This window comes from Taudactylus pleione, unplaced genomic scaffold (assembly GCF_031769625.1).
Source record: "Taudactylus pleione unplaced genomic scaffold, aTauple2 ptg000397bl, whole genome shotgun sequence".
Taxonomy (NCBI): Eukaryota; Metazoa; Chordata; class Amphibia; order Anura; family Myobatrachidae; genus Taudactylus; species Taudactylus pleione.
The window spans coordinates 5,466,783-5,491,123 of record NW_028284799.1 but is presented as its reverse complement, the minus strand read 5'-3'; the positions used below and the strand labels follow the sequence as shown (position 1 = coordinate 5,491,123).

At 45.1% G+C, this 24,341-nt stretch overlaps 1 protein-coding gene and 1 non-coding gene across 2 annotated transcripts in view; one reads left to right on the top strand and one right to left on the bottom strand.

The window, feature by feature from the left end:
- NLE1 (notchless homolog 1) overlaps positions 1–18,016 on the bottom strand; it is a 28,305-nt gene extending 10,289 nt beyond the window's left edge. The window contains exons 1-10 of the mRNA XM_088446321.1: positions 17,842–18,016; positions 15,334–15,470; positions 13,170–13,387; positions 12,729–12,808; positions 12,063–12,139; positions 10,786–10,883; positions 5,967–6,159; positions 5,408–5,543; positions 4,338–4,384; positions 3,933–4,135 (exon numbers count right to left, since the gene is read on the bottom strand). Coding sequence (XP_088302447.1) covers positions 3,933–4,135; positions 4,338–4,384; positions 5,408–5,543; positions 5,967–6,159; positions 10,786–10,883; positions 12,063–12,139; positions 12,729–12,808; positions 13,170–13,387; positions 15,334–15,470; positions 17,842–17,881 — 1,229 coding nt within the window. The 5' untranslated portion in view covers positions 17,882–18,016. The remainder of the gene's footprint in view (positions 1–3,932; positions 4,136–4,337; positions 4,385–5,407; positions 5,544–5,966; positions 6,160–10,785; positions 10,884–12,062; positions 12,140–12,728; positions 12,809–13,169; positions 13,388–15,333; positions 15,471–17,841) is intronic.
- A 1,390-nt stretch (positions 18,017–19,406) lies between these two features.
- On the top strand, positions 19,407–19,621 carry LOC148506728 (small nucleolar RNA U3). Its single transcript, XR_015869753.1, has one exon. It is a non-coding gene; the product is annotated as a small nucleolar RNA U3 (small nucleolar RNA).
- The last annotated feature ends 4,720 nt before the right edge of the window (positions 19,622–24,341 follow it).

Below are 24,341 nucleotides of genomic sequence, written 5' to 3'. Positions count from 1 at the left end.
AGACAACTGCGCACCCTTGACTGTAAAGCAGAGATCTTGTCCTCCGTCACGAAGATCCTTTGCTGTCCCGAGTCCAATAAGGCTCCAAGATGCAGAATCCTCCGAGACGGGATTAGAGTGGACTTCTGCCAGTTGATTAGCCAGCCGTGCCATTGCAGCAGTGCAATGGTCAGGTCCAAGTGGTGTAACAGGAGCTCTGGAGATCCTGCCACCAATAACAGGTCGTCCAAGTACGGCAACATGCGGACTCCTTGCAGCCGCAGAGAAGCCGCCATGACCGCCATAGCGTCCTGTAAGTTCAATGACACCATGTAGTCCCCAGGTTCCAGCGCCAGAATGATGGACCGTAGGGTCTCCATCCGAAACTTCGGGACCCGCAAAGACTTGTTGAGTGCTTTGAGGTTGAGAATCGGACGATATGACCCATTGGGTTTCTGTACCAAAAAAAGATTTGAATAGAAACCCTGGCCCCTCTGGGAGAATGGAACAGGCACTATAACTCCAGCCTGGAGCATAGTGTGCAATACCTTCCGCAGCTCCGTAGCCTTGTTCCGGTCTGATGGTAGACCCGTGGTGAAGAATCGAGCCGGGGGTCTGTGCCGGAAGGAGAGGGCGTACCCGTGAGAGACCACCTCCAGAACCCAAGTGTCTGTCGTAGTGAACGACCAACACCGGGAGAACTGCAGCAGGCGGCCTCCCACCCTGGGATCCCCCAAGGGGAGACCCGGACCGTCAGGCCGCAGGCTTGTCATCTGGCTTGGGGGCCGGACGTCTGGTACTCCATGCCTGTTTCCGGGGCTTGACCGATTTCTTAGGGCCAGCCTGTCGAGGAAACGACTGTGGTTTGGGCCTGCCCTGGGCCCTAGATGACCGAAAGGACGATGGTCCAGAACCAGAAGGAGCAGCGGCCGACGGGAGACAAGCAGATTTGGCTGCCGCCAGCGTGGCCACAATCTTATCCAGATCCGGACCGAAGAGAACTTCTCCGGTAAACGGCAACGCTTCCAGACCTTTCTTGGATCTGCGTCCGCCTTCCAGGATCGCAGCCACAAGGTGCGACGAGCAGCTACCGCTGCTGAAGAAATTCTAGACACCAGAGTACTAATGTCTAGAGCCGCCTCGTTGATGTAGGTGGCCGAATCACGGAGATTGCCAATCAACTCCGCCTGTTCGGCCGGACAGTCGGATTCAAAAGAAGCCTCTAATGAATCCGCCCAGCGCTCCATCGCTCTGGCAACCCAGCAAATGGCCATAGCCGGCCGTGCTGCCCCCCCTGCAAGGGAATAAGCAGACTTCAGGCAGATTTCTACCTTGCGGTCCGTAGCATCCTTAAGGGAGGACATGGATGGCATCGGCAATGTGGCACTACGGACAAGACGGGTCACGTGAGAATCCACCTGTGGAGGGGATTCACACTTAGCAAAATAATTATCCGCGAACGGATAAGCCACCGCCAGGCGTCTCTGCGGCTGGTATCTTTTGCCAGGTTGTTTCCACGCCTCCTCTAAATGGTCCACCAACTGACCCGAAAGAGGAAAGACTGTGGCATCGCCCTTCACATCTTTGAAAAAGGCATACTTAGATTTAGCCGCTGGGGGAACTTCGTCCTCAATCACCAAGGCTGTGCGGACCGCCCGAATAAGTCCAGGAATATATACTTTGGACTTAGCATCAGCGTCCTTAGTATGGAAAGGTTCCTGATCGTAAGGATCCAGAATCTCCCCATCATCAGACGTCCCTTCGTCATCCTCATAAGGAGCGGACAGAGACGCCACCGGCCTTTTATGAGGCCGCATCACAGACTCCCCTTGCAACACATCCGACAAGTGCTGTACAGAACTCGTCAGGGAGTTAACCCACGCTGGCTCCTGAGAACCCGGGAGCGGGGAAATAGGGAGACTGTGGGGTACCACCAATTGTCGTGGGAACCCCTGCATGGGTGACGACACCACAGACTGCTGGGACAAACCCATCGGAGTAAACGCGGGCTGCGGAGCTAACTGGCCCACTAAAGCTGTTAACGCCTGAGCGAAACAAGCCCAGGGCGGCTCCTGTACCGGTGCTGTAACCGTAATAGGCCGCGCCATGGACAAACACTGCCGGCAAAGGCCCTCCGCGCTACCCTCCCCCTCCGCTAACGGTACTTTGCACGTGGTACACTGTAGCCGGAGGGGAAAATCACTTTCAGACATGATGGCACCACGTATGTGACCTCTCTCACCAATTAAGTATTAAATAGGCGAGAGACCACCCTGCAGCACCGCACCGCAAGGGCTTTAGCAGAAAGAACAGGGACAGTAATAAAGCTGACAGTTTAGAGAAGAAAAGTTACAGGCAGCGCTAGCACAGTCACATACAATGCAGAGAAATAACAATTCCTGCACTAACAGCGCTGATCACTCAACTACACAGACACAGGGCCTGGTAGGACACAGCGCTGCATACACAGACCTGAGCCACAGCGGAGGAGAGGTATGCGGGGGGACCCAGACCACGATGCTTCCTTCCAGACTTCCAGCAGCGTTCACCATGCGTTGCAGAGAAGATGGCCGCCGAGGAGCAGAGAGAAGCTGGCCTGGGGGAGGAGCGCTGACACAGGACCAGTCAGCACAGTGCAGAGAGGGCTGTGTGCAGCGGGGGAGGCGCCGGCTGTGAGACAGGGAAGGCGCGCTCCCCTGGCATGCATTTAACCCCTGGGACGCCGCAGCGCTACCGCTCTGCTGCGGTCCGCTGTCCCAGGGGGTAGTGGAAGCGCAGGTTGGTCGCCTGGCTCCACGCTGCAGCCAGTCCCCAGGGAGCCCCCTGCCTGGGGACTTAGGACCATGTGATCAGCGGGGACCCACCGCGGAACCCCGCTGCTTACCTCTGTCCCCCTTGAATCCGGCCATGGTCCGGAACATCTGGGGTCACCGCTAGCTGTGACCCCAGACGCCCACCAGCATCCCCGGATCAGTACCGGCGTTCTGGTACCGGCGGGGTGTAGGGAAGACAGCATGGACGTCAGGACTGACTGTCCATGCTGTTCATCCAGATGTGCAGCCACAGCTGCATGAAGAAAAAGCTTCAGGGGCTCTTCTAGCCCCCACTCCAACAGGTGCACCCGACTCCGGCCGGGCACCAAACTAAACTGAGGTGCCTTGGCCCGGGGGCGGGGTATAGGAGGGGGACCTAGTGCATCCTGGGAGGCTGAAAGCTTAACTCTTTGGTGCCCTGCGACTGACGTCACACCTATACCCCAAGGTATCCTGTGGATACCCTATGGACCCTGAAGTAGAAAAGATGGTAAGAGACAGCAGACTACATAACACTGCAACTTAACACGGTGTGGATTAACACTGTACACTTAGCACGCACTCATCAGAACAAGGTACTTAGAAAGAACACACATGTTGCTGTATATCTCACTGCCTAACATAAATGCCGTGAGCAGTCTAAGCTGTAAACGCTCCCTTTATAATTGGAGCAATACCATTATTCAGTGTATCACTTACTACTTTAGCTTGTGTCTCCGCCTCACACTGTGAGAGAGCAAGGGGGAGAGAAAGAGAAGGTACCTCTGTGTGATTACCGCAGGGTTCCCCAGACACTGGCTGGTAGATCAGCTGTGCACTACTGATCCTCCCTCCTTCTGTACACACTGGCCGACGGCCAGCAGATATATTGACTGATCAATTGACCGGCCAATATATCGGCCAGTATACCCAGTATAAGAGCGTTTTCTCATTGCTAACTGGTTGCATCGATAAACAGTAAGTGGCATTTAACCTCATGTATCAATCTCCTATTTCATATAAATTGCAATCTTGACAGCAGGGCCTTATTATTGTGTTTGTCCCCAATTGTAAAGTGCTGTGGTATATGCTAGCATTATATAATTAAATGTTAATCATTTTATTTAGGTGAAAAAATACATAGAAGACACAGTCACTTACTTTCCAGTTTTACCATCCCATAGCTTTACGGATTTGTCAAAAGAGGCACTAGCAATGATTCTGGTGTCAGGAGAAAAGAGGACTTCATTGATGAGAGCCTGATGTCCAGTCATTCTCTGCAAAGGCTTCTTATCCTCAGCTGGGGCCCAGAGGAAGAGTGTGAAGTCATCAGAGCCTGACACGAGTCTCTCAGGAGCTTGCCCCTGTTTGAGTTTAGGCAGGTTAGTGAAAGACTATAGAAAATACAGTGTCCCCATAAGTCTGCAAAGATGTTCTGCTCCAGACTCATAGTCAGAAAATGTAACGCTATGAGCACAAAATAGCCAATATAGAATTCTTGCAAAGGAAATTATAATGCAGTGACCCTAGCAAACAAGGAAAGAGATTTTCTTATCATATACTCACCCGAACTTGATTGTATCTCTGCAATGCTTTCTCCTTCAGCTCTTCCACTGGAATTTAACAAACAAACACACTTACTGCCACATGAATATAGAAAATAACTACTAGGATGTCATTTTAAATTTTCTTCTAGAACCATAAGCCATAAAGGCAAACAAACATTGTCTAGTTTCAGATGAATGCATAGTTTCCTGTTGCAGGATGGTCTTAGCTTCTATAAAGTCTTAAAGGCTGCTTGCAAAATTTAGCTTGCTTACAGAGCATTGTTTTATTTTATAATCTCTGAATCTTCTCCAAAATACTTATTTATATACAATTTCTCTCTCAAATACAACTGTTTAGAAGGTGCCAAATGACAAAGACGTGCATCAGACATTATTACATTTACAGTGTTATTAGAGACAGAGCTGTAACTATACTTTTTGGTGCCCTGTGCCAGAGAGAACATTGGCGCTCCCCCCCCCCCTGCCGCCCCCATTTTTTAAATAGGGACATAAGGAAAATTTACAGGCCAAAACAGCATCCCCTGCCTTGCGGTGCCCTGTGCCATGGCACAGGTCGCACTACCCTAGTTACGGCTCTGATTAGAGGACCCGGGGATTATGTATTCGCTTGCATCTTCCAGCGAGTCTTCCCGTATTATTAAAACGGCAATCATTTTAAAGGCAAAACCAAGCTAGTTTTGACTTTAAAATGATTGCAGCTTTAAAAATATGGGAAGACTGGCAAAAGTTCCTGCAGCGGCTGGAAGTAGCAAGCTATTACATAAGGCTCCCCAGGTCAAAAAAATGACAGAGCAGCCAAGGGAATGTAATCACAAACTCTTTAGAGCTGGCTCATCACCTATACAGAGAGATAAGATAAAATTAACATGCAATCTCCTGTGCTAGGGACAATATATTTTGTGGTTAGAGTGCCTTTAATAGCTTATGATAGACTTTTGAATGTGAAATCTATATAAAATACAAAGCATAGTAACAGGAAGCTACATTAGTACTGATTTTATGAATGTTACTATTTTCAATGCCAAAGTGGAGAATTTAGTACTTTATTATCAAACTACAAACACTTACAGGAGCCGTGCATGTCTTTGGGATTGACGGAGGCTTCAGCTGGATTGAAAGCTCCTGTGCGGAGAACGTAGTCTGTGCTAAGTGCCATGGTGTTAACCCAGTGTGCATGACCTTGCAGAGTGCGACATAGAACCCCCTATAAGAGATTTTAAGTTATAAACCTGACCTGCAAGTAACAAGCATTGTAACTGAGGATTATACTTAATGGTGGGTTTGCATCTGTTCTGCCATGAGTTCAGTAGGTGCAGTTTGGACACTTAAAAAATAGTGCTCACTAGAAGTTCAGAGACTGTGCTTTTAGAGAGCACTAGACCAAACAGAATACAGTAAGCAGTTCATGGCAGAAGTGACATTTGTAAAGTGTTTATAGCAGTGGCCTATATAACACCATTTTGACAAGTGTTCAATCTGTGAACATGATCTGAACACACAGCAGAACCTGGTAATGTGAGGGATGTTTAACCAATGGAGCCCATACAACACTTTGGTCAGTTAAATTATTGGTCAATTAAAGGGACAACGCAGAATTGTAATGTCCCAAATACTTTGGTTAACTCACATCAGTGGCTCTCCATACTTTTATGGTTCTATCCTGAGAAGAGGAATACAGTAAGCCATCTCCACCCCACTTAACAGCAGTCACTGACTGCGTATGGCTGGTAAGAATCTTCTGGCACTGGCCCATGACAGTATCCCAGATACGAATGCTGCAGTCTTTGGAGGCACTGGCAAGGTATTTACACTCTGGGTTTCTAGAAAGAGAACACCAATTACAGAACATAATAGTGGCAAAGCCCAGGGTGTTAAACAGTCATGTTCCAGATTTACAAAAGCATTGAGTAGCAAAATACAATGACAACAGTATAGAACATAGGTTCCCAAACACAGTTCTCAAGGCACCCCAACAGTTAAGGTTTTAAAGATATCCATGATTGACCACAGGTGGTTACATCAAATTGAATGAGGTTCTAATTAAGTCACCTGTGGTCAAGCATGGATATCCTTAAAACCTGGACTGTTAGGGAGCCTTGAGGACTAAGGGCCTGATTCAGAGCTGCTCGCTAGATGCGATCGCTCGCACATTGTGTATGCTAATTGTGTAGGCAGTGCTATCGCACAGCAATGCATTAGCACGCCTAGTATTTCTTAGAGAGCGAACACATAGTGTATGCAGACACCCACCAGCCTGCTTTAAGACACCCACTTGTGCACGTCATGTTCAGGAAGTGTATGCAGCCATCGGTACATCAGGTAACATCGGATGCAATCGCAGCGCTTGAGGTTGACCATGCCCTGCCACAAGCACTGCGAGCAGTTCTATGTAAAAACCAAGCCCGGTGACATGTACTATGATAGCATTCCCGCTAGGCTGTTTTAGCGGGGCGCGGCGCCCTGCCCTCCTTCTGGAGGGTAAAAAGCACCCTGCCCTCCAGGAGGAGGGCAAAAAGCGCCCTGCCCTCACAGCCTGCGGGAGCCGTTCTCACCCGCGGGACGCAGTGTCCCGCAGGTGGAGAAACATGCGGTGACCCGGTCACCGCCGGAGAATAGACGCCGGGCGCATGCGCCCGGCATCTATTCTCCCTGTCTGCAGGGCTTGGGGGCTGACCGGCGTGTCCGTAAGTGCCGGGCACGCCCCCAAGAGTGACTAAAAGGGGACACGTCTTATAAAGCCCCCTTTTCCGATGACCACGCCCCCTTCGGCGCGCGCACGGGCATGCCCTCTCTAGCTCCGGCGCCCTGCCTCCCGCCGGAGCTAGAGGGAACACTACTATGATGCTGTCTTATAATTATGCACACCTCTAAAGCGCTGTCGAGATGCTCAGGCACACCTGCGTTTGCACCTTCACTCCCCCGTTTTTAATGGCCAACCCCTGTTACCACCTACAAACGACTTCCCCTGTCACTCACTGTGCTGAACTGTCTATGCGCAGCGAGCGAATGCATTGTGAACTTTCCCTAAGGTATGCACATGCGCACTGCGATGCATTCACACAATGCATACACACTGCATACCATCGGCAGCAGTGAGTATGCATCTTAGCGAGCGGGTCTGAATGAGCTCCTAAGTTTGTGAACTTCTGGTATTATACACAGTCGAGTCACATTATTATGACCACCAGCTGACAGCCAAAGTAACTGCTGTGTGCACCACGGACAGCAGCTAGACGGGCTGGGAGTGACTCAATAAGGTGCTCAATAAAGTGAACACAACGATCGAGGTGGTCCCACAGATGCTCAATTGGGTTCAAGTCCGGGGAATTAGGGGGCCAGGGAAGTACTTGGAAGTCTTGGTCATGCTCGTCCAAAAACTGTCGGACATTACTAGTCGTATCACATGTCACATTGTCTTGCTGGAAGATCCCCTCCGCCTCAGGGAAGACAAGTAGCATGTATCGGTGTACGTGCTCTGCAAGGGTGGATTCATAACCAAATCAGTAGAGGGTGCCTTCCACATGAATGAGTGGGCCCAGAGAATGGCATAAAAACATTCCCCAGACCAGAATGCTGCCACCACCAGCTTGCTTGTGTTCTTCCAACAATGGTTGCAGGGTGTTTGTTCTCCAATGTTTCTCGCCTGACACGCCAACATCCATCCGTTCGATGAAGCATCGGAGAAGACAACTCTTCGCCAATCAACAGAAGTCCAATTCCGATACAGGCGTGAAAATTTAAGCCTTTTCCGCCGATGCACCTTTATTAGCTTAGGTGCAGTGACCATCAGTTTGCTTCGGAGCCCCATACACAGCAGGGTTAGCTGAACTGTCGTTTTAGATCCGTCTGGTGGCCCCAGATTCATTTTGACGTTGAGCTGCTCCACAGTAGCATGTCAATCATCCCTCACGCACCTTCGTAGCAAGCGTTCACCTCTCGCATTAATGGCATGTGGGGCTCCGCAGTTTCCACGTCAGTTATTCGCAATGGTGCAATTTGTCCAGTCACGGTACAACTTCACCACAGCAGCATGCGAACAGTTCACAAACTGCGTTGTATCAGAAATACTTCCACCCTTGGCCTGACAACCAATAATCATCCCTTTTTACAACTCTGATAAATCGCCCCTTTTACCCATGACAGCAACGAGTGATGTGTGTGCAGACGGCCTATCGCACACCTTATATACCCACAAAGCCAGCGCGCGGCACGTGACGTACTTCATGGGCTACGCGCTGCCGACGTCAAATGTAGGTGGTGATCATACTAATGTGACTCGACTGTGTACTATAGGAGTATTTTTGCTATGACTTTCATATTAGGAGTACAATGCTAAACAACAGCTTTTGCTAAAAGAGAGCTCCACACTAGAGCCTTATTAATTCAATGCATGTCTTTTCCCACAGTATTAGAACCATAAATGCCATAAACCTGGGACCTATGTGGTTTAGCAGATACTCACTGACAACTGAGAAAAATGTAAAAGGCAAATTGCAGTCACTGGGGGCGACTCAATCCATTTGCGAAAATTTAGCTCCCAGGCTAAGTGCCAGGGAGCAATTTAATTACTTCCCAGGTCTAGTCCTGACGATGCACTTCTCGCAGATTTCGGCACGCACCCTCAACGTTAAGTAGGGTTTCGGGGCTAGCCGCGACCTGAAAGCTGCATCGTGTCCGGGAGCTGCTAATGTCCAGGGATTATCAGAGGAAAAAGTAGCCGTTGCAAGAAGTAATTGAATACCTCCCGGGCACTTAGGAGGGGAACTAAATTCCTGCAAAAAATTAGATCACCCCCTTTGAGTAAGCCAGTCTAAAGTCCTTGTTAGCGTGCCCAAAACCAGGATTTTTGCACATTTTAGCTCCCCACCTCAGGAGAGTACCTCATAATGCTGCCCAGCTAAAAAATTAAAATTCTGGGGAGAACACTTCTGTCACTAGAGATTCCTTCCTAGGGATAGATGATTGAGCTTTCACATAGAAGACATTACAATTAGATCATAGTAACCCTCAGATTGCATTGGCTCTAGGAGTAACATAACAAAAAAAAAAAATACATATAAAACCGATTAATCCTAGAAAATTCTCAGTAGAGAAAATAAAAGGTGGTGCGAAAAGTCTCTCTATAACCAAGACCCTTATTAAATGTACACACATTCATTATTGATATAATAGGGAGAACTGTAAAAAAAAAAAAAAAATTATTATTTTTTTTTTTATGAAACTAGAAAAACAGCTAGCTTCTCTTCAAAAGAGACACACGTGGAACAGATTTCGCGGTATGGGAAAGCTGTATTGACTCACAGCCTCCCTCTAATAAGAAAAATGTTCGGCAGTGTTTTCACTCAACTCTCTGGTACAGTGGCGTAACTAGTGGGGGGGACCCGGCCTAGTTACCCAGTCTAGTGCCGACCGCAGTGAGTGCGGTCAGCACTACTCATTTACACAGGACCGGGGCTAGGCTTCCCTGCGCCGGTCCTGTGCTCCACAGCCGAGCCCCTTCCCTCTGCCTGAGCGCTTACCCAATAGCGCCAGGCGGAGGGTGGGAGGCAGGCTCAGGCTGTGCATTTTTACACACATTGCCGCCAGCGCGGCGGCGATGTGTGTGTTAACCAGCAGCCAATGAGTGTCAGACAGACTCTCATTGGCTGCTGCACACACATCGCGGCGGCGATGTGTGTGTTAACCACTGCATAGGGGGGACTGTATAAGGGGCACTGCATTAAGATGCATAGTGCAGATTGACGAGAAAGGGGTGTGTCATGTTGTCATGCCCATTTTTAAGTGACCATGCCCATTTGCCCTGGGCTCCAAATACCCTTAGTTACGCCTCTCCTCTGGTACAAAACCTGTGTTTTCCTACAAGACCCCCCATTACCATATGATTCTTCAGCCAATCTCCTTGTAGCTACTAGTTTGTGATTTCACTAACATATTGATTTTGCTTATTGCAACTAATGTGTTTACTATGACATTACATAATTGCTGTAAATCTCTCTTATTATAGCCATTTATGATGTTTCTGTATGTTGTGACAAAATTTTTTCCACTTGTGTTGTGGCTCTCTATATCGTTTGACATTACATGTACCGTTTGCTCCAATAAAATATCTTTTGGAAAAAAAAAAAAACTTTAAAAATGAATTTCAGGATAATATCCTGAAATTAACTTAAAAATGTAAAAGCAGCCATGAGTAAATGTTCAAACTTGTGTGGGTATAATCAGAAATGAAAAAAATACAAGTCAAACCAACACAGAGGTCATAGGAGGTGTAACCTCTGGTCTTGAAGAGGTCAGAGCTATCCAGCTGTTGCTATACTACAAGACAAAGCATGCTGCATCATCTGTAATCCAACTACAGCTGCAGGACCATTTGCTGCACATGTTCAGCATATTACAGTTATGTATTATGCCAATATTTTTCTATAAAGAAAAAAAGTCTGGCTTACAAATGAAGAGGTTCCCAGCAAAGCCATGTAATCCACTTAGAGTGTCCTATTAATGTTTTGCCAATCTGCTTCCCTGTGTTTGGGTCCCAAATGAAGATCTGAAAAGAAGAAGTTCAACATACAAAGAAATAAGTACAAATGATGAATAAACATTCAGTTAATACAAATGAGAGGGAATTAAAAATTCAGTAGGTCTCAATGCTATATTACACAAGGAAACACAAAAACTTGACACTATAGGTGAATAGGTCCTGCTAGCAGGTATGCCACGTTCTATAAGGATGATACACATAGGATTATAAACAAAAGACAGTGTCCCTATAGCTATTTGTAATAAAGTAACTAAAAAAATAGAAGAAACACACCCATTCTCATACTGTATTCAGTTCATAAAGCCATAAGTTCATAAAGTAAAAATCAAACAGCAAAGTTTTCAACTGTATGTAATATTTTTAACTGCTTTTATGTTCGGCCTCCCCCCTATTTTTTACTTTTCCAAATATCGTGCTGGAATGAAGCAGTGGCCTAAAAAAACAGATATAGATTTTAATACAGGTTATGCTAATATGCACAATATAATTTTGATCACATGCACGGTCGTACGCCACCAATGTTCGCTATACTGCGCATGCGTAAAATTCGCAATGCGCGTGTGCAAACTAGCCGCTACGATCAGAAATTTCTCTCTCCTTGAACACAGCCAGGTTGGTAGTTTGAGTGACAGATGGAGGCGTTTGTGGGTGGTAACAGGGGAAGGTGCTTGAAAACGGGGGAGGGGAGATCCGAACGCAGGCGTGCCTCATTATGCGAACGGCGTTTTATGGGAGTGCATACGGATTATGGGAGTGCATAATTAACAAAGTAGCGTCATGGCACATGTGACATGGGAGGTTTTTACACTGACATGATCGTAGAGCTTAAGAGAGGGTATGGTCAACCTTAAGCTCTACGACCAGTTCCGATGGCTCCCGATTAATCCTTATATGCCCGGAGATGACGTGCAATGCGTACGAGAAGGGGGCGTATTTTTTTGTCTTCCGACCGCTTTCTCCCCTTGGTCGGCCAACTACCGATCCGAACTTAGGGACGCAACTTGTGAGGGAATCATTTGCATATCCGGCCCCTTTTCCGTACGACCGTTCGGCCGACTCTGAATGAGGTCCTGAGTTTATAAATTGTGTTCAATGATTTAACAATCCCCTATTTTGCTAGATTACATTTTTGGAATATGAAACCATAGTAAGCATGTAATGGTTGGTGTACATACACAAACTCACCTGGCTATTCTTACAGCCTGATGCAAGTTTTTTCCCATCTGGGGACCATGCAATGCTGAGCACCCAGTGTGTATGCCCTGTGATTTAGAAAACATACCAACATAAATATTCAGCTTACCATAAAGATGAAGAACAATGTAAAATAAATAAAACATAGCAAGCAATGTAATGTGTAAACTGTAAGAAGACTTAAGCCCTGTACGCACTAGACGATGTGTGTACAGAGCGATATTGGCAGAGGCAGGCCTGGTGGGGGTGCCGACATCGTTAAGTGTATCCACAATTGCAGACGCCAGCAATGACGATCGCCGGCGGGGAGAGTGGCCATGCTGCATTCGGCAGCATGACATAGTTAACGATATCCCCAGATTGAACTGCATGTTCAGATGACTGGGGATATCGTTAACGATCCACGGGAGCGCACATTGTTCGTCATTAAGTGCATACACACTGGACGATTTGAACGATATATCATTCAACGATATTGTTATCGTTTATATAAATCGTCCAGTGTGTATGGAGCTTAAAAGAATTTAAAATATATATCTTTTACTCTTCTTACAGTTTACATGTTGTCAAACCGACAAAGGGGTCAATAAAGTTCATACAGAGGTAGGATCACAATCCTTGGAGAAAGTGAAGGATAAAGGTTCTGGCTATGCTCACCCTTGGAAGTAAAATGAGGGGTTTCTGTGCTGAGGTCCCAGAAACGAACAGTTGTATCTCCTGAGCCACTGGCCAAGTACCTGCAAATAAACATAATATGAATATTTTTTGACACCATTTTACTCTAAAGGTTCGTACACACTAAGCGATATACTGGATGATATATCGGCCACATCGCTCAGTGTTTACGCACTATCGCACATTCACGTGAATCGCTGGTCGTGTCTTCGGATCTGGTGTGCATGCACGGCAGATCAGAAGATATGGTGGCCGACATGATACCTCTGGAATGCGTCGAGAAACAATATATAGGGCGGTCGTACACCAGATCGCGCAGTGTGTACGGACTGTCTAATATATCGTGCAGTCGTTGGGTACACACATCGTCTAGTGCGCACCCAGCATAATGGTGTTTGAAATACATTTTGCAATCATGCTTACTTTCCAGTTGGGCTGAAAGCCACAGAGATAACAGCTTCAGTGTGTCCCTCCAAAGAACTGGTGCATCGTGTTACAGCACGGACCTTGAATACAGCTTGTGGCTGATAGATTATATCCAACACCTTTTCTGTTTCTACCGATTGCTTATCCAATGTTTTATCCAAAGACGTTACAATTTCCACATCATGGACAAAAAATGCCAGTGGCACCGGCTCCTCCTAATACACACATTAAAACAATACATTTTGTACTTAAAGATTCATAGCAGTGTAGAATGGGTGTGGTATAATAGAGACAGAAATTAGATAGACAATGGGGGAAATGTATTATAGCGGCACTCAACGTGCTGCTATAATGCAGCCTGCTTCACCTCTTTACCAAGGCGAAGCAGGAAGCACTACCGATGAGATGTATGAACATCTCATCGGCCGGAGCAAGGGAGTGATAACTCCCCCCTCCAGCGATCCCCACAAGAGACCACAGCGCATCAGCCTAGTGCTGATGCGCTGTCTCTCTCAGTCCCGGCCGGCTCCACTGAGCATGCGCGGGATCTCGCAAGTATCGCGAGATCCCGCGTGCAGCCCTGGAGCCTTCAGCCACCGCAGCAGGCACAGCACTGTCCCTGCTGTGGGGATAGGGCATTGCCAGGCCTTAGCTGTCGATAGCGACAGCTGCAGCGGACGGAACGGTCAATCATACATATTGGAGAAGCCGTATCAGCACACATAACTTCCCCCGATGCTGCTTCGGCGGATCATACATCTCCTCCAATGTCTAAATAGATACCAGATGTTAAACAGTCAATAGTTAGACAGGGCCAAAAGGTCGACAGGGACAAAAGTCAGACACACTAAAGTTCGACATGTAATAAGGTCGTCAGGTACAAAAGTTCGACATGAAAATGGTCGCTAATTAATTTTTTTTTTTTAGCCCTAATCTTCACCCTAACCTTCCCCTCGGTGCCTAACCATCTGGTTAAGTACCTAACCCTCCAGTAAGTGCCTAACCCTAGCAAAAATAAAAAAAAACAATGTGTCGACCATTTTCATGTTGAACTTTTGACCTTGTCGACCTTCTTACATGTTGAATTTTAGTGTATCTGACTTTTGTCCCTGTCTAACATCTGGTGTCTCTCTAGACATTTATCCTCTTTTTTTTTTTTTTTTTTAAAAGAGCTGGATAGTTCTATTGTGACAAACGCTTCAATTTCTCCCTCCATCAATGGGAATGAACATTCTGTCCATTTGGTATATCTTATTAAGCAACTCATTAATTATAAATCATCTGAGGAGTCTGCGTTATATTGGAGATCAGGGACTCAATTAAGTCTGTCAGTATTTATGCTACAATACGTAATAACAGCTTATGTGGGTTGTTGTTTATATTTATATATCTCAATGTGAAATGTTTTAGAGCCAGCTTGGCTATATTACTAAAAATTCATATAGTTTATATAAATCCTTGTTCACTTATATTTGTGCCCATAAGTATTTCTATGCGCACCCCTTAGGTTGGAAAATATCCATCAGATATTTATTTATTGCTAATCTTTAAGAAAAATATTCAGAGTTTCTTACTGGGGAGCAGCATTTTACATATGTACATAAGAAGGCTTGACTTTGCATGTGTTTTTTAAATAAAGAGCGTCTGGTCATAAAGCTATTCATTTAGTTCTTATCACTCTCTAGACATTGTCTATCTAATTACTGTCCATCTATAGTCCAGAACCCGTGTAGAATTAGGAGGAAGCTAATCAATAGCTAATGTGGATCAAATGTCTGTTTTTGTGCAATGCTCTGAAGATTGTGATTGCTTTCATTATGGCACTGAATACATTTGATTCTATTTATTGTACATAGCCAGGAACTTACCAAGATTATTTGTAGTCTGTAATAAATAGAACTAAGAGTTACAATGTGTCCTGGTTCAAGAACTGAGTCACTTTGGTGTGGAAGGTAGATATTCACACATACAGTACTGAGAACATTACTTTATTTTCATATAATATATTCTATACCAACATTGCATAGTTTATTATACATATTTTGTGCATAGATAGCTTTTATATTGCACCTTGGGGTGTATTTGTCACAAGAGACAGCAATTATGAGATAACCAGCTGAATATGCATTAATATTTGTCATGCACAGGTGGTTGCCAATACCTCCTGTATAAGAGCATTGCAGACTAGCTGCAGTTTATCGGGGGTAATATCCAGTGGCACATCAAAGGAGGATCCCAGCACCTCGCCATTTTCATTTTTAAATTGAATTAAAATTCGACCAACGTCCTCCTTCATTTCTGTAAATAAACCCACAGTCTATTACTATTGAAGGAACATTATACTTATAGTAAAAGTACACATTTTTAAATATAATTAACACACCACTTATTGAATTATAGCCAATATACTAGATACTAAGGGGCTGATGGAATAGGTTGCGAACTGCGGCTGCTGTGGGAACTCCTATGAGGATTCCTGTATATTTAAAGCAGCAATCATTTTAAAAGCAAAACCAAGCTTTAAAAATACTGGAAGAGTTACAGGAGTTTCCGCAGCAGCTGCAGCTCGCAACTTATTACATAAGCCCCTAAATGTCACTGTTCCTTCTAAAGCAAGTCTCCCCACATTCCTGTACATCCTATTATCACTAATAACCAGCACCAGTAAAGGGCCCCATACATCAGCGGCGGATTGCCGCGATTCTGCAACCCGGCATTGCAGAAATCCAACATGTTGGATTTTCCCGATATGACGATCGCGATCAAAAAATTATCGTGATCGTCAAATTGGGGACATTTAACATGTAAAAGTTCAGCGGTCCTGCGAAGGATCGCTGAACATCGATGGTGGCCGGTCGGCATTTCCGACCGGCGGATCAGCATTTCCGATCGCATCGCTAGAACGCGACGATCCGTCGCAGATTTATGGGTAACTGAACTTACGTGCCTTTTTTTTTTTTTTTTAAATGGAAGAACCTGTATTTAATTAACAGTCTATCTACCTGACAAATGTCTGTGGTTTCCAGGAACAGGTCTATTAATATAATAAAAATATTGTTGTTTCAGTTGCTGGATGGAGCTTTCAGTTCTTTGTTTTTATATGTTAAAGACTGTAAATCTAAAATGACAAATATATAATAATATTGTCATGGTGTTGGTCTAAGGGCCTGATTCATCATGGATCGCAACTGCAACAGCGTACACAGATCGGTTGATGGTGCGTACTGCGAATGCGTATGCACAGTAGCGTCCGTGCGTTAGCATTGCGATCACTCACGCAGATACAAAACCATCGCAGAGTGAGTGACAGCTCGAGAGCGTTTGGGGGTGGTGGCGGGGGAGTGGTAGGAGAAATGCAGACGTGCCTGTCCGTTTGAACGCTGTTACATGGGTGTGCATGAATTAGCCACTGTGACGGCATATGCAGCTTGTGTACTCACTGCGTGTAACAGGATTAGCAATTTCTGAGTAAGGTCAGACCTGTTGTAATTGTGCGTGATGCGCTGATGTTACTCGATGTTCCCAATGTATACGCAGGACTGCGAGGTATTACGGATGTGAGAAAGCGGTAGCGGGCGTCTCTGAACTGGCTTTGGCAATTGCAGACATTAGCATATTTTCGCAGCAGACCTGCGTGTGTAATCGCAGCTGCAATTGCAATAGCGATCTGTAGTGAATCAGGCCCTATGTCTGAGTACAGTGTAATAGGCTGGTACTATGCAGAAGGCTTCATATTTCACTCAGTTTCTTATTCATAAATATGTAACTGATGTTTACCAAGGGTTAAATGACCTTTCCACTAATTTAATGTGTATAAAAAGATAGCATTGACTTGCATACAATGTAGTTGAATCCAGCCTTACACAAAGTGGTTCTAGTAATGATGACAGTCAACATAACTTGCACCAAGGCAAATATTACCCATTTAAATAGTTGGATGTTTAAGAGTTATATCACAGGATAGCTGAAGTCACAATGTAGATACACATACAGTATTATCCTACAAAGAGTACCATTCAATGCAGTTTGGTACAAAGTGGTTTTATCAGTACAAAATGCATCAAATTCAGCAGACGGGCCATTGGAACCAGTTTAGTGTCTAGGCCAGTCTGGCTTTAGCAGTATCTATGCCAGGCAATCGAAACAGTGTGAAATGTTCTGAGAAGTCAGTGGTCCATTCATATATATCTTTGAAAATAGCAGCCACGGTCTCATATTTGTTCTGCGTATTCATGCCTTATGACAGCTTTGGGCCAGACAAGATTCATTTGTATTCCGTGCAACCCTGGACCCAGGCATGTGTTTAACTCTTGACAAAAAGTTTTTAAAACTATCATGACCTGTAAAACTGTTACAGGTCATGATTGGGGGGCCTGAACCACAGACCTGACACTCTGGATTTAATTCCAAACGTCAGTACCCGTATCCAATACACACAGTGGCTCTTTACTACACATAACTACTACACGGATAGCGAGGCATCAGGCATTACGTTATAAGGTTACGCTGCTGCTGCGTTCCAGTGAAACATTTGCTGTCACTGTGCTACTGCAGAACCGTAGCCCGGTGTAAGCGTATGACCTGGTGACATGTATGACCTGGTGGCATCTATACCCAGCATGCCGTTACCACTGAATACAGATACTGTGCCCTACACATCCCGGCATACCTGATGATTGTAACTTCTCCGCAGTACGGGCAGCAGCCATGTGTGTACTGGGCACACGTGTGGGAGTGACGTCATTAGCGGGGCGACATGAACACAAACCATAGAGCTTCTATGGCAAGAGCGACCCCACAGACGATAGCAGCGCCCCTCCCGGGTTCTTAGGGCCCTGGCGCAGGCGCACTGTTGTGACACTGACGGTATGCAGAAAAAGAACACAGCCTGAGCCGCCCGCCCCACGGACATCAGCCGCCACCGTCACAGCACACACACCTATGCTGTATAGTAGTGCTGCTTTTGATGACCGTTCCACTTTCTCTTGGGAGAGTTGAAGGAAGGGAACACAAGCTGAGTGATTGTTATACTACAGTTAATGACATATCACATAGATATTTAGTCATGTTAATGACAAATATCAGAATAAAACTATGTGATGTTTTTCCTAAGTTCATCAATAATAGGATGTGCATACAATATGAATATAGCAATATAGTACAAGAAGTTATAGAATACTAATCAAAGTAATCATCATCTCTACTAGGGATGGGAGTACTACCCTTTTTTTTAATTATCTCTGTGGAAATGTAACTGTTGTGCTAGAGATGTAAAATAATGCTCGGGTGGATGTTTTATCTCGCTCACATTAATTGGTATATAAATAATAATAACACTTATTTGAACACTATTATTTCTACATCATCAAAATGCTTTTGAGACTGCTTTAACCCCTTCGCTGCTGTAAAACTGCCCTACGGAAAATGTATATATTTTTGTGTATGCGGTGAGGGCCCCATAATGACTCAGCAGCGATGGGGTTAGTACTATTGCAATGACAGTATGTTACATATGCTTATTTTACTTTGCAGATTTGGTACCATATCCTGGGTTTAGGAATGCATATGAAGCCTGGTCCTGGCAAATTATAGTGCAAAAAATATTATTTTAGCTGAATAAATGTAGATAAAAATGAAATACACAGCACAATTTAATATGTTTGTCTACACTAGGATTAGGAACTTGAGCCACAAAACATGCTTATTTTGCTAGGTACACCGTATAACTCTAGCATAAGCATGTTTTGTGAGCGCCACCTGGTGGCAACTTCTAGGCTATGCTACTCGCAACTCAGTTGTTTATGCAGTCCGAATAAAATCTCACCTAATAATTTCAAATGCGTGATGCATATAGACAATGCAAGAAAATACTACGGGAGATCAAGTTAGAAATAAAAGCACATAACAATTAGATATTATGTGATCCTTCCAGCCAATGAGCATTGCGCCGTATAAACCATACCCAAGAACGACTTCCAAGATAGATAAATGAAAACTGTTTTCTGATTGGTCGATGGGCGTGGTATATGTAAATTACAAAAAAATTCTGATAACATGTTAAAACTTCCACAGTTTATACGATTTTTAAGTATTAAATAAGAACTACAGCCTTATTATTATTCTGTGTTATACAAATATTTGATTTTGAATGATATACTGACTTTGTAAATTAGTCTCCCTTATTTAAAAGTAGAGCTGCTATAGGCGGGTCTTTAATGAAAACAGCAGTATGTTAAGACTATACTTTCAGGGATCATTTCTGTAGTTTTTAATTTCGGAAATGTGCTCTAAAGTGTCCAGACCATCCAACCATGATGACGAGCTTTAGTGTTTCTTTCTGAGCGCGAAGTGAGCTTATAGTGCTGCTTCATTGCAGCTGCTATCTGCTTTTGATGACCGTTCCACTCTCTTTTGGGAGAGTTGGAGGAAAGGAACACATGCTGAGTGGTTGTTTATTACTGTGAAAGAAAGAACATTATGGATTTTGCCACATGGCTAAATTCAATGTACTGTTATGAGACAGTTTTCTGCATGGTGCTTTAGATTCTGTAGATTCACTGTAGAGTTGTAACAAGCTAGTGAGTGATTCCTGGCGAGTTGCTGACAGCTATGCATCCTGCACACCTGTGGAGCTGAGCATTGGCAGTAGCAGACTAGCAGCGCGACTCTGAGTGTCAGCTGCACACCCTCACTGCTGAGACTTTCAGCACCCCTGGTGATGTCACTTTTGGGGCGTGCCCAGGGCCAGCACTCTACCCTAGCACTGAATAGATGCTCTGCACATAGGCACATTATCTACTCACCCGCTGCTTTGTTATGTAGAACAGTGGTGTGTGCTTTACCCCCGCAGCCAGGCATTGGAAAGCTGCATCCGATCTCTGGCAATCATCAAATTCCTGGTATTCGATGGAAAAAGCACTTCCATTGAATCGGAAACATCGATAGTTGCTATCCATCGGTTTCCAATGTAAGCCCACCATCAAATGATGGCTGAGCTGGGTGGTAACTTACCATTTCATCAAAGGAATTAGATGGAAAAAACAATTTCTGTGATGTGCGCATGTGCAAAAACCCCTGCAGCGTGGTTGGCAAGAGGCAGGATCGAGGGCGGGACCCGTGTCAGAGATGGAGCAATAACAAACAAACATACATACTGTTACTGTACTCTCTCTGTAGCAGCGCTGCTGCCATGCCGTGCTGCAGGGACTCAGGGCCTGATTCTGCAAGGATCGCAAGAGCTAGGACGCACCCAGTTGGTCGATTTTTGCGATCTGCGCATGTGTATGCAACGCAGTGTGTGTGCGTGACCTAGCCACTGCGTTCGGGAATGAGAGCGCAGTGTGTACGCAGACTCATTGCAGAATGATTGACAGGAAGTGCCGTTTGTGGGTGGAGATGGGGGGGTGGTCAGGCGAACGTATGAGAACGCCGTCCCAGTGCGTTGGGATGGCATTGCAGGGGCGTGCATAAATTAGTCACTGCAATACCATACGCAGCCTGAGACCTCATAGTGTGCGCTGAAGTAAACAGTTTCTGAGTGAGGTCTGACCTGCCTTAACTGTGTTGCTGCTTTGCTGATGGACTGTTCATTTTTAAGTGTATTTTATTGAATAAATTGTGCTTCACTATTCTTGGCCTATATATTCTTTTTTTGAGGTGACAAGAATATGTTTATACCCTGTTGAAGAAATGGTTCGATTTTAAGAAGGTGGACTATATTGAAAATACTGTAGAAGTATTTTTTAGATAACGGTTCTACTAGCAAAACCGAAAAGGCATTGGAATTCGGTTCTCTCTATACTAGAGGAGCGCAACTGACTGCAAGTACTGTATTTTTGACTGATTTAGAAGTTGTTGGTGACCATCCTCGCCGTCAGTGTAGCACCAGTGAATTTGGAGCGCAAGTTTTTTGTTATATATTTTTCTGCCTTAACTGTGTGTATGGGTCCGATGTTACCGATTGTTTCGCCATGTTGCCCAAGTGTACACTTTGAGATCACATTGCGAATGCAAAATCTGCATATCACCGCTGATATTAGCAACCGCATTGCGTGCGTATAAGCAGAAGTGCACTCCTTGCTGAATCAGGTCCTCAGTCCAGTCAGAACGGGGGAGAGAGAGACACTACCACTGCTGCTGCTGTGTCACAGCTGACACTGACAATGCAGCAGCAGCACGTGTGTGGCTGTGCCACTGTGTGAGTGACTGTTGCTACTGCAGGACAAGACCTGTACACTGATTGGCATAGAGAGTGGAGGGAGGGAGCGACTGAGGGTCACGTCTCTGAGGCAGTGAGAGACAGCCTCCAAGGAACCCAAAATGAAGATTCCCTGATGCAGACATAGCACACAGCAGCCAGAAAGGAGCCACGGTGGGCATAGCTATTAGGATTTAAAGAAAACAAGACACCATCAAATGATTATTTGAACATCAGAAGGCCACCATCAAATGGTAAAAACACTACCATCAGAACAAAACATTGATGGTTAGTAACAATCGATGTCCGATGTCCATCCCTAGCTGTAATGCAGCTATTGAATGTTCCTCTGCACTGATATTTCAGTTACAGCATTCAAAGTGACTGATGCGCTGGAAGCATTGGTGCTCTGTACACTCTGACCCCAATCTCTTACACTGTTACACCAGTTTAAAAAAAACAATACAAAACAAAAGAACACGAAGATTTGATAGTGATGGGCACATAAATTTGTACCCCCATTGCACTTAACATATTGCAAGAACCAAGTTAATGATCAATTAAAACTACTTGTTTGACATGAATATATGTCGAGGACTGTTAGTTATCTGAGTAATATGCATAATCATGGAATATATAGAATGGTTGTACTGAACTAAATGTACATTATACTCACTCCTCTGAACATGTTAGGAGGGAGTGTGACACAGCAAACATGTTGTGACTGATGACGTCACAGACTTGCATAAAATACATTTTACAGTGAAAGTAAAAAACATTGTTCAGTGTTAAATTTAATTCCAGTGGAGCTCTGCTAAGTAAAGTTCTACCTCTCTGCACCATTACTTGCAGCTGAAGCACCTCCCATATTAGGAGTGTATTAGGGATGACCATCAATAGCTAAAAACCACCGATGTGCATCTCCAGAGGGGACACGTGACAGCAGTGTGCCAATCAGTGAAGCAGGGTGGGCCTAAAGCAATGCCCAACAGAAAGGCTGGGCTAAGCTATATGCAACAAGTAGAAAACAACTCTGTGTCACCATTGGATCTCCCCATCGATGGCAAAACCAATGGCCTGAGAACCAGTGTAACGGTGAGTATGGCTGTATTCAATAAACCACACAACCTGGTTAAATCCCACTGGCCTATTCACCTGGATTCTTCTATGTATACCTGCTGGTGTGTACACAACTCTACTAACCCACCAAGTTGTACACACATTTCCAACAATACTATTTTAAATTTTGTACAATAGGGTCAGAGAAAAAAAATCAACATACTGAGATATGGGTTCAAATAGCAACAGTGCGTCTCCCCAGACGATGCTCCAGGATTTGATGTATGTTTGGAAACAGTTTGAATTTGGAAACATCAGAAGAATCAGTAGAAAGGTATTCTATTGGTAATTTAATTAAAATGCCTTTATCATGTAGCTATTACCTAGCAAAGTAGCTATGATTGGCCTGGTAATATGCTATAGGGTAACAGTACAATATTAGATAGTCAACGTTTCCTGAAAGTCATCTCATAGATTTTTGTTAATCTATCAGGTATCATAAGAGACAGCACTGTGAGATCTGTAGCACTTTCAGTATTAGTGCTGCTGTTGCCTCATGGCAGGACATATAATTCACCTTTTTCTGTCTTGCAAATTATATTTCTTTCATTATCTATTAATTCATCAAGTGATGTTTTAAACACTCTTTGCCATCAATTTTTCACATTGTTACCTGATGGAAGCCATATAGATGTAGTGCAAAGCTCGTGACTAGTCAGCACTTATTGGCTATGTCCTAATATCCGCCAAGCTCCTCCCATTGGAAAGTGCTCACTTTCATCCTGTGATGCGCAGATATGTATGCTTGTATAAACACGCACACAAATGCACAAAAATAAAAATGATGTCAAAAAGTGGGCCTTGCGTGGCAGGAGTGCTTTTTTGCATGTCTGTAAGGTATCTTTATTAATGGTCTTTTATGAAAGTATGAATGTTGCCCCTATAGTAGTAAGTCCATTTGTGCACTTTTGTGGAACAGATGCCCCTCTTTTTCTGGAGAAGCAAATGTATTTGTGGGCTAAGGACCTGATTCGGATCTGTACGCAAATCTGACGGTTTACGTACAAATCCGATGTTCTGGGATCTGCACATGTGCAGAATGGGTCTGTGTGATCGCTCACAGTCCCCCCTTAGCCGCAGCATGATTGACGTGCTGCGGCGTTTGGAGGGCGGTATGGGGGCAGAGACCAGGACCGTTCTACAAAACGGGGACGCGACACCCCTGTTTTGTAGCTGTACCGAGCCCAGGGTCTGCGTCATCGGATACAGACTTCCTGGACCCCACTGACCAGTTGCAAAGGCCAGTCTGAGTAAGCTTCGGCCGCTATGGTGATCCAATGCCGCGTCTTCAGACACAGCACTCGGATCGCAGATGCATGCAGGAGGTATCTATTTCCTACAGACTCCTCCTGTAGCATTTGCATCTTAGTTGAAAGATATTGCACAGCCGCTTCCCCGATCTGTGTAGTACCTCCACATCAGAGTCAGGCCCTAAATTTCCGGGATTGATTTGGAGGGAGGGGGATGGCGATGACAAAATGTATAATTTTTTGATTGAGGCATCTCCGGCAGCTGGCACTAACCAATTTGGTGCCGTAGGCAAGATTTTGGCTGATGCCCCCAGCAGAAACATCCCAGGCTCTCCCCTCACAGTACCCCTCCCCTCATAAGCACCCCTCACAGCACACTGCTGTAACTAAAGGAAAAAGGGACAGGTTCAGAGGAATGTCCTTATACCCCCACCTTTAGAAGACATTCTATAGGGCACTTTCTCTCTTCACAGTACAGCACCCCATGCTTTCCCCTCAATGCTAGGGATGGGCCTTGGCCATCAATGTTTTCAAAGCATCGATGGTGGCTGGCTGATGCTAACTAGTATTGCCATCGTTGACAGAGAACCATTGGTTCTCTGC